A 13,289-nucleotide genomic window follows, 5' to 3' on the forward strand; every position below is an offset into this window, starting at 1 on the left:
TATTGCAAAAATACAAAGGATTATTAATTTTTAACATAAGATTATTTGTAGTGACATTAGCAGTTTTGTTGTTTTCTTAATGTTTGACCTAAAAACATCTATGTTTTGTTTTGTTTTTTTAGCTTACATTTGTTCTGCAGGACTGGTGGCTTGCGTGCTGGTGAGGATTTGTTTTTTTGCAAAAATAAATACATTAAGTAATTAAAAAAAAATCAAATAATGGGATTCATAAGTGAACTGGGCGCATTTACCTGGACTGAAAATGGTTTAATAGAACATAAGTGAACAAAACTGTCTTTCTTGACTTTATCTGTCACTTGTTGAAACTGACCTTGTGCTTCGAGATGGGAGGAATGTGTGTTGTGTAGTGCCTTCACGTTGCAGCTTTATTCCTTTGTTGTGTTTATTTGTCCTTGTGGATTTTTGTTTCTTTTGTGACTTGACTCGACAGGGCCTCTGAACAGAAGCACATCAGTGTGACCGAGCACCTCAATGGCAGCTTCCCTCGGCAGCTGGACCTTGACCTGTACCTAGGTGTTTACGCAGGTGAAGCTCACTGAGCGCATATTGCTTTTTGTGTACTCCTGAATCTCTGAATACCGCAGCCATTCAATGAACAGATCCACAGTTCTTTGGCTGTAGCCCAAGGCCTTCAAGGCCCAGTGTATGTGTACATGGGCCTCAGCTGTACAGCGAGATAGCAGTGCCTTTCTTGTTCTCTGCCGTTGGATTGCTCCGATTGCCTCCTTGTGACTCTCAGCCTCTTCACTCGCTCAGGCTTTGTGCTCACAGTGGTAAATCAGCATTCAAGCAAATGAAAAAAAAAAAACACAAATGAAGAGGAAAAAAATGTGTTTTTGTGCGTACAGTATGCTCAACAATGTCACTTGAAATGCATAGCTAATCACAGAACAAGCACAAGGATAAGACTATGCTGTGCTGATGTTAGTTTTTGTATTTTTGTCAGGTTTAACAGCCACTTCAGTTGTGTTTGGCTTCGTACGCAGTCTGATCTTCTTCAATGTCCTGGTGAGCTCGGCCCAGACCCTTCACAACAACATGTTTAACGCCATCCTCCGGACGCCAATACGTTTTTTTGACATCAACCCAATTGGTAAGTGGCTCACCAGCCTTTCGCGTTCACATTTTAATGACATAGCCTTTTTTATAGCATGGTCAGTGATATGAGATGTTTATATCCAGAAGGACCTGCATCCAGTCGTTGCTGGAACATCTGGCCACTAGAGAGCAGACTGCTCCTTACTTTGTCATGTTTTCATCCACTTAAAAACATTCAAATACTTTTCTTTATCCTCTATAATTTGTCATGGCTATCAGGTTTCTTATGATGTAATCATTTATACATTCATGTTTTGTTTTTTATTTTTAATTAATATTTTAATCTGCTTAATTAAGATGTTTTTCCCATGTTAGGTTTTTAAACAGTCATGTTTTATTTAATGTGAATAAATATAAACAACTCATAAATATTTATCTAAGACGTATAATAATAATAAAGAAGTTTAAAATGAAATGATTGTAAAAGTCACTGCTGGCAGGTAAAGACTGTGCAAGCAAGATGTTAATTGTGTCAAAACGGTGGTGATATGACTTCATTTTTTAGCCATAATGTACTTAGAACCAGCAAAGAAACTGCTATCTATTTCATTGTGAGCCTGAACAAAAACAGCAAACAATCAGATTGAATATATGGTGTTTGCAGTAGATCTTGGACGGTGTTGCGTGTGGATTATAAAGAAGTGTAAATAGAGACATATTTGCTTTGTGCGCTGTATCAGAAATGTTGATTATTTCATTAGCTTTGTAGGCTGGAGCTGCTGGGTCACTAAAGCTGGCAGATGGACGTCATTTTAAAAGTGAGCAAACACTCCAAACGTGTCTGACTTTACTCAGGGAGGGAAGCAGTTCTTTTTTCTTTATTTTTTTTAAATAGGCGTCAATGAATGTGAGTGGATAATTCAAGATTTGCTTAAATTAGCTTTTTTTCCCCTCTTCTCCATAATTTATCTCCATAATATTAGTGCATTAATTAAAGACCTGTTTTAATTAGGTGAAGTAATGTCACTACAATCTGTCATTCATATCCAAAGTCAACTGTCAAGTGGCCCACTTTGATAACTTTAATTTTTCTGGAGCATTGTTCACCCGTCAGTAGATAATTACTCTGCCTAATCTCCTCATAGTGACATGCGTGTACAACACAATCAGCTTGGGTGGGAATTCTCAACAAGAAGGGGAACTTGTATCTGTATAATGAGTCATAATAAGCTGGTAACACAAGTCTAAATATGATTTGAGGGTGTTCAGGAGCTTGTGGTTTCTGCTAGCATTAGAAGTGGGTGTAGCGACAAAGCTTTTCTTTGCAAAGCTGTGTTTGGAGCAAACACCGCGTGTCTTAATCTTTGACTTTTGTTTTTACTGCCGCCGTTGTGTTATGCATTGGACTACCTGGCAGCTTATCTGGGTGTGCCTTGCTCGGTAATCTATGCACAGGAGGAGAACAAACACTTTGAATAATGTAATAATCTGTTTAATAGCGCAGCAAAGGAGAGGCTTAACAGACACTGCTATCTGATCGCTGTTGTGCTGCTATCAGTAACCATTGTGTGACCAGTCCAGTCATTACAGCTCGGTTGCTAGTCTGGCAAACAACACTATGTTTGACTGGATTCACACACACACACACACACACACACACACACACACACACACACACACACACACACACACACACACACACACACACACAACTATCCCGGAGTCTGCATTTCCTTTTTCCTCCATTCAGTCAGCAATAAATTAAGAAAATATATATCAGTATTTTTATTTGCACTGTGTAAATAAATTCAACGTACTTATATTTTACCCCCCCCCCCCTTCTTTTGTTATGTATTTTTAATTAATTTATTACCTCAAGTAAAAAAGCATCATGAACAAAAGCAGCTGTTGTCAGCTCCTCTTCTTCCCTTCCTAATGTTTTCTTTCTGTCTAAACACTTTTGTTCTTTAAAAAAAAAACACCCTGCCACTTCCATCACAGCGTTTACATTCACTACTGTCTTGTCGTAAGTGTGAGTGATTTGTAACTGTGTGCACATGTGTTGTTAAGGATTTGACAGCTGTTTACATGTGTAAGTGATAGGTGCGCTGCTGCTGCTGCTGCTGCTGCTGCTGCTGAACAGGCCCGGTGTTTGATAGCCGTCCTCAGAGTTAAAGGTTACCATTTCAAGCGTCGCTGCACAAAGGTCTTATTTGTTATTCTGTGAATGTGGTTTATAACAATGGAGTACAGCTGTGGTGAATTATGATTGACGGAGAGGTATTGTGGCTCTTCTGTATCTGCCACTGAATACCACTGCGCCATTTAAATCTGTGACTGTGTTATCTTTTGTGCTGCACAGACATAGTTGATTTCCAAGTTGGTGCTTTCAGTGATTAAAACTCTTTTTCGCGTTGTGACAGTACTCTTTGATAATTTTAGAGATGACAGAAACCACAAGCAGCTTTTTCCTCCGTTTTATTATTTTAAATGGCTTTAAATATTCATGTTGCCCCGTTTGAGTAATGTGTACAGTCTTATTGCAGCTGTTCATCCAAATGTGATCCATTTAGAGCAGCACAGACAGCGGTGGATGTGTTGAGCTGATGTTGATCCCTGTAATTTAGTGTCATTGAGTGGGCTAATCCCCTCAGAGACTGCAGGCCAGGGCTTCAGCTCATCAGCACAGTCGAGGAGTGGAGTTTCAGTCAACACATGCACAGACACACATCCACAGCCCTGTCTCCCATCAGCATAGTGGGCCATCTCAGAGCTGGGTGTTGCTGTTGACGCAGTGAACATTAGATCTTCTGTAGTCACTGATGTGAGATTCTAATTGTGTCCACAGAGGCAATGTTTTTAATGTCTGTATTTCAGGTCTGGGATGCAAGAGTGTTAGGAGTGAAGTGAAGGAAGTACTGCAGAGAGGATGATGATATCGAAGTGTGTAAATTGAATGTGGAGATGGAGCCGTGTGTGTGTGTGCAGTATGGCTGATAGGGCTCCCCCTCGCTCTGCACTTCCACTATTTAATTGCATGAAAGGGAAGGAGAGGAGATTGCAGGAGCCTGGCGGTGTGAGCGAAGAGAATGGATTTAGAATGTATTAGTATTGGCAGCAAGGCGCCGGCGGTGGGAGGCTGCCCCAGGCCTCCGGGCCCTTCATGGAAGTGCAGGTGAGCCGTGCCACCTCCAGCCTTGGCAGCCCCCTCCCTAGTATTTCTTCATTATCACACTTGTCTCACTGAAGGGCCCCTCCAACTGCACTGGGGCCCACACATGGAGCGGCTCTGAGTCGTCTCCTTATCTTGATGTTTACAGGGAACAGCGATTTGCCACACGCCCCGCTCTAGCCGGACCCCACTGTTCCACTTCTTTAAGTGTGATTGGGGGCCCTTCTCACCTAATATCTCCACCTAAGAGGCCACCTTAGTTGGGAGGGTTTGATATTTCCTGAGCCTGAAAAGTGGTGCAAATCACCCCTGGAGTCTTAAAGCATGAGAAATTGTTTGATACTAATGCTGCTGATATCCTGAAACGTCTATACCCCTCTGCACACAATAGGTGATATTGTTGACAACCACCCAGAGTGATTGAAGCCATTGTCCCACACCGATCTTACCTCATAGGCATTTCCATGCAGTGAATGTCTTTGTGTAACTGCATCACTGTAATGTATCCCCTCTATAGTCTGTGCAGGATGGAGAAGGCTCTTTACTTCATCCCCTCTGAAACTCTGTGTTAACTGAGCCGCTTGTCAAACAGCTGATAGCTGACTGATGTTCTCTGCTCTAGCACCCTCTAACCATTGTATGATGTAACCCAGAGAAACCTATCCTTTTCTTATTGGCATTGTTTGTCAGATATGCATGAATTTGGGTCATCTATGGCTTAGACAGTAAAATTACGTAAAATATTATTGGAGCTTTCACAAACACAGTTTGACAAGTACTCCCCCCTTATTTCCAGACTAAAGCAGCGAAATTCTGCATTGGTATAGTAAGCGCTCTACCCCCTTGCTTGAACCCTCCCCTCGGGATATCTGTATGCTAAAGGGGCACTCACACTGTGAATAAGATTAGTCTGCCTCCAAGTGTACAACATGCTTACGCCACTTGACTTTGAATCAGTGCTGATTTGGAGCATTGCTGGGTTGTTGCGGGGAATAATGCTCTGGCTGGGTTTTTGCAATGGCTGTTATGGGGAGCCCGGCCTCGTCTGCATGCATGTTTTTAGGCAGGAGCGGCATTTTGGATAAAGCTGTAAGCTGCTTACGGCCGTGGAGAGAGGTGATTACAGGGCCCACCTCCGTAGGACTGACTAAGAGGCTCGGAGGCAAGTTTTAGGTCAGCCGTGCCATGGCTCCACCACGCCTCCAGAGTGCCATGCCACCACATTCTGCCACCATGTTGCTCAGTGTTTCCTTTCTCTTTTCTTTTACCAAGTCACACCCTATTCCATGGTGTATTCTGTGAGCCTAGATAAACTCATCTGCATGCCTGTATTGGTTTGTTTAACTCTATCAGGGGTTGCACCCTGCATTTTGTGAGTACTGCTTTATTTACATTGTCGTCAGACAGATATTACTGTGTGCATAGCCATTTGTCATAGTGGAATACAGCTGCTCTCCTAAATACATTAACAAACATCATGGCCGTATTTTAGGCACACTGCAGATTGTTTGTGTCTTTTGACCTTAGAAGAGTTCAAGCTGTGGCAGTGCTGCCGCTGCTCTGGTACCTGTTGTCTGCCTCTGAGAACCAGGGGTCTTCCTTCAGGGACAGAGATAGTAAAAGCCTTTCTGTCTTGCCTGCCTTTAAGGAAGTGTGCTTTGGGGATTGGCTATCAGTGACCCTGCAGTACACAGTGTGTGAAAGCAGCTGGAGTGTAATCTTATGTGCTGTGGGATCAGAATAGTGGAGCAAAGTTACTAAAGGAGTAACAATAAGGGGCTGCCACAGCACCTGCAGAGCACTAGCCAAAATAATGAACGACCGAGCAGATTGGAGGCAACTCAATTAACGTCACTGACACTGCCAGTCAGAACATAAAGGCAGGTACGCAGCTTCTGTTGGCCTTTTGTTCCCTAACAAAAGGTTCCCTCGTGTATTCAGCCAAGAGTAGGACAGTCTTTATGAATCACTAGATAAATAATGATTCATTGTTTAATCTAGATAGGCCTGTGTTTTCCATTTGATATCACACTGTATGTAACCTCTGTTCTATTAAGGGGACTCTGATAACAGTTGCTTAATAGTCTAAAGACACGAACGGAATTGAAACTAACAAAATATTGTTTTTATGAATGCAGAGTAGTTAATGGATAAAGCAGATCTGCATTTGGTTTAGATTTGTTGCTCCGAATGTCATATCTGAACCTGTAACAGTAAAAAACTTAATATGATAAATATTCAAGGAAATTGCTTATTTTTTCAGCTCGCTTAAGTGCACTATTATTGTTGTACAAATGGCATAACAATATTGGCAATATAAGAAAAATGCTGTTTCTATTATAGAGATATTTTTTTAATCTGTTCTTTTGTGTTGTGCTTTTTCTCAGGAAGAATCCTCAACAGGTTTTCGAAGGACATCGGTTACCTGGACTCTCTGCTTCCATGGACGTTTGTGGACTTTATCCAGGTGAGTCTCACCTCGGCAGGTTTGGTTGCTGGCGCAGCAGCATGGGGAGGCCATTTCATGCCTGGCTAAACCTGCTTTGTGGTCCGGGTCCCCTAATCTGGAAACAATTACTGTAGGATTACCCGCCAGCGCAGCCCAGCGCCTGCACAGATTTAATAAAAGTGTGCACATAGGCTGAGGGTGTGGCTCCCTCAGCGTGGCACAACAGAAGTGGCATCTTCAGAGAATGTGTAAGGAGAATAAGGAAGTGATTGGAAGAGAGAAAGGGACCAAAGAGGAAATAAAGCCACATGATGGGTCAGATGTGGAAGGGAAAATAGTGGAAATGTCAGGAGAGGGTGAAGTGAGGATATTGTGTCGAGTGGCAAAGAGAAAAAGTCTGACATGAAGTGTTTACAGGAGTACACCTGGACTTTCGCCTCTTAGCCCAATTCGCTTAATGCTTAACAGGTCTTATTGACCTGCTAGCCAAGGGCCACCCTGATGCAAGCCCAGGTTAGGTTACCAAATGCCACCCTGCCACCATGACAGCCATCTCCCACGAAACCCTGCGGAGATGAGCCAGCTCATGCACCTAGCGCCACAAAGAAGGGAATGTTCGCTGCACAATTCGAGGTAGAGGAGCAGGCGTGGCTCCTTGGTTCGGGCCAAAGAATAGAACAAAGGCGCGCTGAAAATGAATCCCCCCTCCACAATGCCTGAATGATGTTTGTGGCAGATACCCATCTCACAGTAGACAAAAGCCATCTTAAATGCTGAAAGCACAAAAGAATAAACGCACAAAAGCTTTTTGTCTGCTATAGTTCCCCTCATTTTGATAATAAGGTGAATAATGGTTAAAGTAAAATAATAACTTTTGTAGAGGGCCAATAGGTCCAACCAACAACAGTGAGAGTAGACCACGTCCTGACATAAAACACAGATGGGTTTCAGCTGTGCACTTTTACTTGAATTTCTCCTGCTTTCCTCTTTTTTCTAACTGTGTCTTGATGTAAAAGAAATAAAATCTAGACCAGGCCATGTCAAAATCAGACTGGATATGTGCGCATTAGTCTTTTGCTGTAGCTGAAAGTGGGATGTGATTGTTAGAGTGGACAAAGGTAGCATCCTTTGGACAAAGCACTTTTGTTTGTGCTGCTTTCTGCTCTTGTTTGCAGGTGTCTTTCACGGAGCAGCCTTTAATGCTTTCAGGAAGGAAGATTTTCACTCTTTTTTTTATCAAAGTATTAGCTGTTGAGAAAAGCTGCTGATCTCCACTATTGTTGCTCATTCGTGGAGGGACGTTTCCCCATAGTTATTGTCTAAATGGTTGTCAGAAGGGAATAAAGTGAAACTTCATAAACAATGCCCTAACTGGTTTATCTCTTTCTATGGAGAGAGGCCGCTTCTGTGTGGGGATTTGTGCCTTAGCCTCTCCCCCCTCCTTTCTATGGTGGAGTAAGCACTTCACAGCCCTTCAGCACTGCCCCCCAAACCTGCCTAACAAGGGGATTCCCTCAAGCTGGGGGAACCTGGTTACACCCCAGAGCCCTATTTTTCACAGGTCTCATTTAGTAGTAATTTAGTATATTGGGGAAAAAGCCTCTTTCTCTTCCATCTTTATGGTCAGGGGACAAAGACAGAAATGTCAATTAAAAACACCTCAGGCTTTGGGAACTGTCAGCTTTTGTGTGGACTTGACCTTTAAATCCTGGGTTGCCTCTATTTTCACAGAGAGGGCAGAGGAGGAGGCCAAGACAATAGGGGGTGAGTACAGGGGTCTTTCAGCGGATTTTTGTGTGAAGGCTCTTGACCAAGTCGCACCACCAACTGTTGGGACCTGCACTGCATTTATAGCCCTGCTTATCCAGTCAAAATTCAGTTTGTCCGGATGTTTTCACTAAGACACCAGCTGACTTAAGTGTGACCCAGCCTGCTCTTGCCAACGCTAATTCCTTATAAAGACGGGAATAAACAAATTACGGCAATAAACCCTTTTGTGTGCGTGTGAGAAAGAGCAAAAAAAGAAACAGAGACAAACCAAGCACTGAAGGGCTGAACACGCACACAAGTGCAGAGAAAAGACAGCTATTGTCTAAAGAAACACTGGCGGGTGGATCGTTGTGTGAGTCTCTATATTGTGGCACATTGTGTATCAGGCCTCTTTAGTGGCTTTGTGGGATATGAGAACTGCTGACGTAATCGTGGACGCTGTAGGATGGGATTTCACCTGGCTTTCTCTGCTTCTTTACCACGCTGGCGACTAAAGACTGCACTGGCTCCAGGCATTACACAGGTTAGCCTGAGAAACACAGAAGATGGTCCAGTGGAAACATATATAGGCTGTGCCATTAACCCTCTTTGAGCATTGTTTTTATGACAGTGCCTTTGTGACACAGAAAGGTGAGCGGCGGCCTTAGGATCACTGACCTATGCTTGTCTCCCTGAAAAATAAAGCGAAACAGAGGAAAACATCATCATGTGACCCTGCGTGTGTATTTGTGTGCGCTTAACTGGCCACTCAGCAATACCACACATGGTCATTTGATGGCGAGCACCGGCCAGCAAAAGCTTCCCGTGTGAGTATGTGTGGTCTCCCATGATGCTGTGGTCCAGCACCTCAGCTGGTCTGACTCAGAATGCAGGCCAGACCCAGGGCCCTTTGAGCCTGGGAACTGACACAACAAAGTCCCAATCTAATCTTGAATCTCACCTCACGTCAGAATGACGAGGACAATGAATTCTAGGCTGACTTTTGTATTTCTGAATTGTTGTTTTTTGTGTGTGTGTGTGTTGTTTTCAGGAGGGAAAAAAAAGGCTGAATGAATTTGCTGGACACTAGTGATTTATAGTAGAGAGTGAGGGGAGACCACATTTCAAAGCCTTTCTCTTATTTCCAAAATGGGGTTGGAAATCAGCAGCTTGACTGAGCCCAAATAAGTGACTTCTTTTACCTTTTCACAGCACACAAAGGCCTAATCCTAGGACTACTTGAGCCACCAATGTAGACAGCGTCTGAGACCACCACAGTATGTGTCAGACCTTCCTCACCACACACAAAACACATTGACTGCAGCTTTATGAAGTGAAAATGGCCCAGAAAGGGAAAATGTGAAGGAGGTGTCCACAGTCATTTCACCCAAAGAAAAGCCACAGCATCTGGGCATTTAATGCTAAAATAAAGCCCAAACACAGAGTAGAATGGATTGGGTCACTTGTATTGTTCCAGAGCCCAAGTGGAACGGCCCTGTTTTGTTTCAGTACCACTGACCCTTGCAACTTATTGTGCTGCTCAGTCACAGAAAAAGTGTGGAGTTTAAAAAAAAAAAAGAAGAAAAAATTCCAACGATGACAGAGGACTTCTTTTGAGAATTTTTCTTTACCACGCTCACCCCTCATTTCCTGTTTTGTTTGCACTTCTTTCCCAGTGGCAAATATTGCACACTGTCAGTAAATAAAGGGAGGATGAAAAAGGGAGTTGTAAAAAGCATAATGATTCCGTCTGTCCGGAGGGATGTTTAATTAAAGCGAAGTGTTTATTTTCAGCTGGTGAACAACAGTCGCTATCATTGCCGAACACAAATATAGCAATTAACTCCAATTTTCTACATTTATTTGGACATCAAAGAGCTGATAGAATCATTGAGAAAATAAAGCAATTAGGGTCAGCAGAGATCTGAATGGTCTTTGGACACAGCAGTGCGCCCAGTTTGCCTGAATGACTGAATCGCATGCGTGCGGTAGCTTTCTTTTCTCGCTAAAGAGCTATTAGAGCTAATTCTTTATTTAAACAGTTTGTATACAAAACCTTTCATCCTTTTATCCACTTTTATGTGCAGCGGGATGTGGCTTTGGGAGTTTTCTGTTCCTGTGTGGTTTCATAGGAGATATGGATGTGGTCTGAGGGGGTGAGGTGTATACTTGTAGGCTCACTTATCAGAGTCATCTGTGTGTAGTGTGGGTGGGGGCCACGGTGTCCCCGATCCTGACACGATAAGCGCCAAACCACGCAAATGGATCACATCAAACAGGGCCTTGGCGACAGCGGGCCCTGGGGAGCAGGAGGAGGCAAGGCTTGTATCTAATGGTTCCTGTTCCTCCTACGGTCCCCTTAGATGACCCCACTGTTAGATAAAGCCAGCCTGGCTCAGACGTTTGTGGCCACTGCTGAAATGGGCCCAATTAGAATTCAGATTAACCAACCAGCAAAATGTGAATGAGCAGTGTCACTGTGTCACCAGTCATCAACTGGGTAGTGAAAGAAAAACAGTGTAGGTGATAAGACATTTGTTCAGTTAATATTTGATCCCCGCAAGGGAAGGCTGGATAACACGCGGTAATGGCCTGTGTGCCACCATCTCACTTTGCAGTCTGGTAGCCTTCCATCAAGGCTAAGATTGAAACTTATGTACTGTGAAATTCTTGGGATCAGTTGTGCTCAGTAGCTTCGACTCACTGTTTGATTGTGTGGGCTCCACTACTGCAATGGTTAGACTAGTAATTCCCTCTTATCTGAACTGCAAATGGAATTGACTGGCTTTTCATCATAAAACTACACTGAAAGTGATCATGCTTAAATGTGTGCTTAAGTAGCAGATAACATCCGTAATTAAGGTGCTAAATTAAATTTTCATCTCTCTGGGCTAGTCTGAGTCCACTGAAGGTAACAGTATGATCCTAATCTCCACGTTTTAGGATTCATCTTTTTGGATGTATCTAATTTCAGGGTGTGAGGTTTCAGTCGAACACAACGTATGCCTTTCGGTTAGGAAGTGTTCTTCCAACCCACATTAATGGCTGGAAGAAATGTTGATATACAGTGGGGCAAAAAAGTATTTAGTCAGCCACCGATTGTGCAAGTTCCCCCACCTAAAATGATGACAGAGGTCAGTAATTTGCACCAGAGGTACACTTCAACTGTGAGAGACAGAATGTGAAAAAAAAATCCATGAATCCACATGGTAGGATTTGTAAAGAATTTATTCGTAAATCAGGGTGGAAAATAAGTATTTGGTCACCTCAAACAAGGAAAACCTCTGGCTCTCACAGACCTGTAACGTCTTCTGTAAGAAGCTTTTCTGTCCCCCACCCGTTACCTGTATGAATGGCACCTGTTTGAACTCATCATCTGTATAAAAGACACCTGTCCACAGCCTCAAACAGTCAGACTCCAAACTCCGCCATGGCCAAGACCAAAGAGCTTTCGAAGGACACCAGCAAAAGTATTGTAGACCTGCACCAGACTGGGAAGAGTGAATCTACAATAGGCAAGCAGCTTGGTGTGAAAAAATCAACTGTGGGAGCAATCATCAGAAAATGGAAGACATACAAGACCACTGATAATCTCCCTCGATCTGGGGCTCCACGCAAGATCTCATCCCGTGGGGTCAAAATGATCATGAGAACGGTGAGCAAAGATCCCAGAACCACACGGGGGGACCTGGTGAATGACCTGCAGAGAGCTGGGACCAAAGTAACAAAGGTCACCATCAGTAACACACTACAACGGCAGGGAATCAAATCCCGCAGTGCCAGACGTGTTCCGCTGCTGAAGCCAGTGCATGTCCAGGCCCGTCTGAAGTTTGCCAGAGAGCACATGGATGATACAGCAGAGGATTGGGAGAATGTCATGTGGTCAGATGAAACCAAAGTAGAACTTTTTGGTATAAACTCAACTCGTCGTGTTTGGAGGAAGAAGAATACTGAGTTGCATCCCAAGAACACCATACCTACTGTGAAGCATGGGGGTGGAAACATCATGCTATGGGGCTGTTTTTCTGCCAAGGGGACAGGACGACTGATCCGTGTTAAGGACAGAATGAATGGGGCCATGTATCGTGAGATTTTGAGCCAAAACCTCCTTCCATCAGTGAGAACTTTGAAGATGAAACGAGGCTGGGTCTTCCAACATGACAATGATCCAAAACACACCGCCCGGGCAACAAAGGAGTGGCTCCGTAAGAAGCATTTGAAAGTCCTGGAGTGGCCTAGCCAGTCTCCAGACCTCAACCCCATAGAAAATCTGTGGCGGGAGTTGAAAGTCCGTGTTGCTCGGCGACAACCCCAGAACATCACTGCTCTCGAGAAGATCTGCATGGAGGAATGGGCCAAAATACCAGCTACTGTGTGTGCAAACCTGGTAAAGACCTATAGTAAACGTTTGAGCTCTGTTATTGCCAACAAAGGTTATGTTACAAAGTATTGAGTTGTATTTTTGTTATTGACCAAATACTTATTTTCCACCCTGATTTACGAATAAATTCTTTACAAATCCTACCATGTGGATTCATGGATTTATTTTTCACATTCTGTCTCTCACAGTTGAAGTGTACCTCTGGTGCAAATTACTGACCTCTGTCATCATTTTAGGTGGGGGAACTTGCACAATCGGTGGCTGACTAAATACTTTTTTGCCCCACTGTACTTCAAGTAAAGGAAATTATTAAGACCACAATGGTAAACAAGAGACATTATTAACAGAAGTCATGTGCCCTTGTTAAATAAAAAGTGCAGGATTATTTAAAAAAAAAAAAAAGTATTATAGAAAAAAAGTACTCGGAATTAAAAGAGGAGACATTACTTCTCCTTGGTGAAAATGCTTAACAAATAAAA

General features: G+C 43.2%; 1 protein-coding gene across 4 annotated transcripts in view; it reads left to right on the top strand.

Moving 5' to 3' along the window:
• LOC309690922 (ATP-binding cassette sub-family C member 4-like) overlaps positions 1-13,289 on the top strand; it is a 39,114-nt gene that overhangs the window by 8,787 nt on the left and 17,038 nt on the right. For all 4 annotated transcript variants that reach the window (XM_082508382.1, XM_082508384.1, XM_082508383.1 and 1 more), the window contains 4 exons: positions 123-160; positions 452-546; positions 968-1,114; positions 6,619-6,698. In XM_082508382.1, coding sequence (XP_082364508.1) covers positions 123-160; positions 452-546; positions 968-1,114; positions 6,619-6,698 — 360 coding nt within the window. The remainder of the gene's footprint in view (positions 1-122; positions 161-451; positions 547-967; positions 1,115-6,618; positions 6,699-13,289) is intronic.

This window comes from Aulonocara stuartgranti, assembly GCF_965226115.1.
Source record: "Aulonocara stuartgranti genome assembly, chromosome: 16".
Taxonomy (NCBI): domain Eukaryota; kingdom Metazoa; phylum Chordata; class Actinopteri; order Cichliformes; family Cichlidae; genus Aulonocara; species Aulonocara stuartgranti.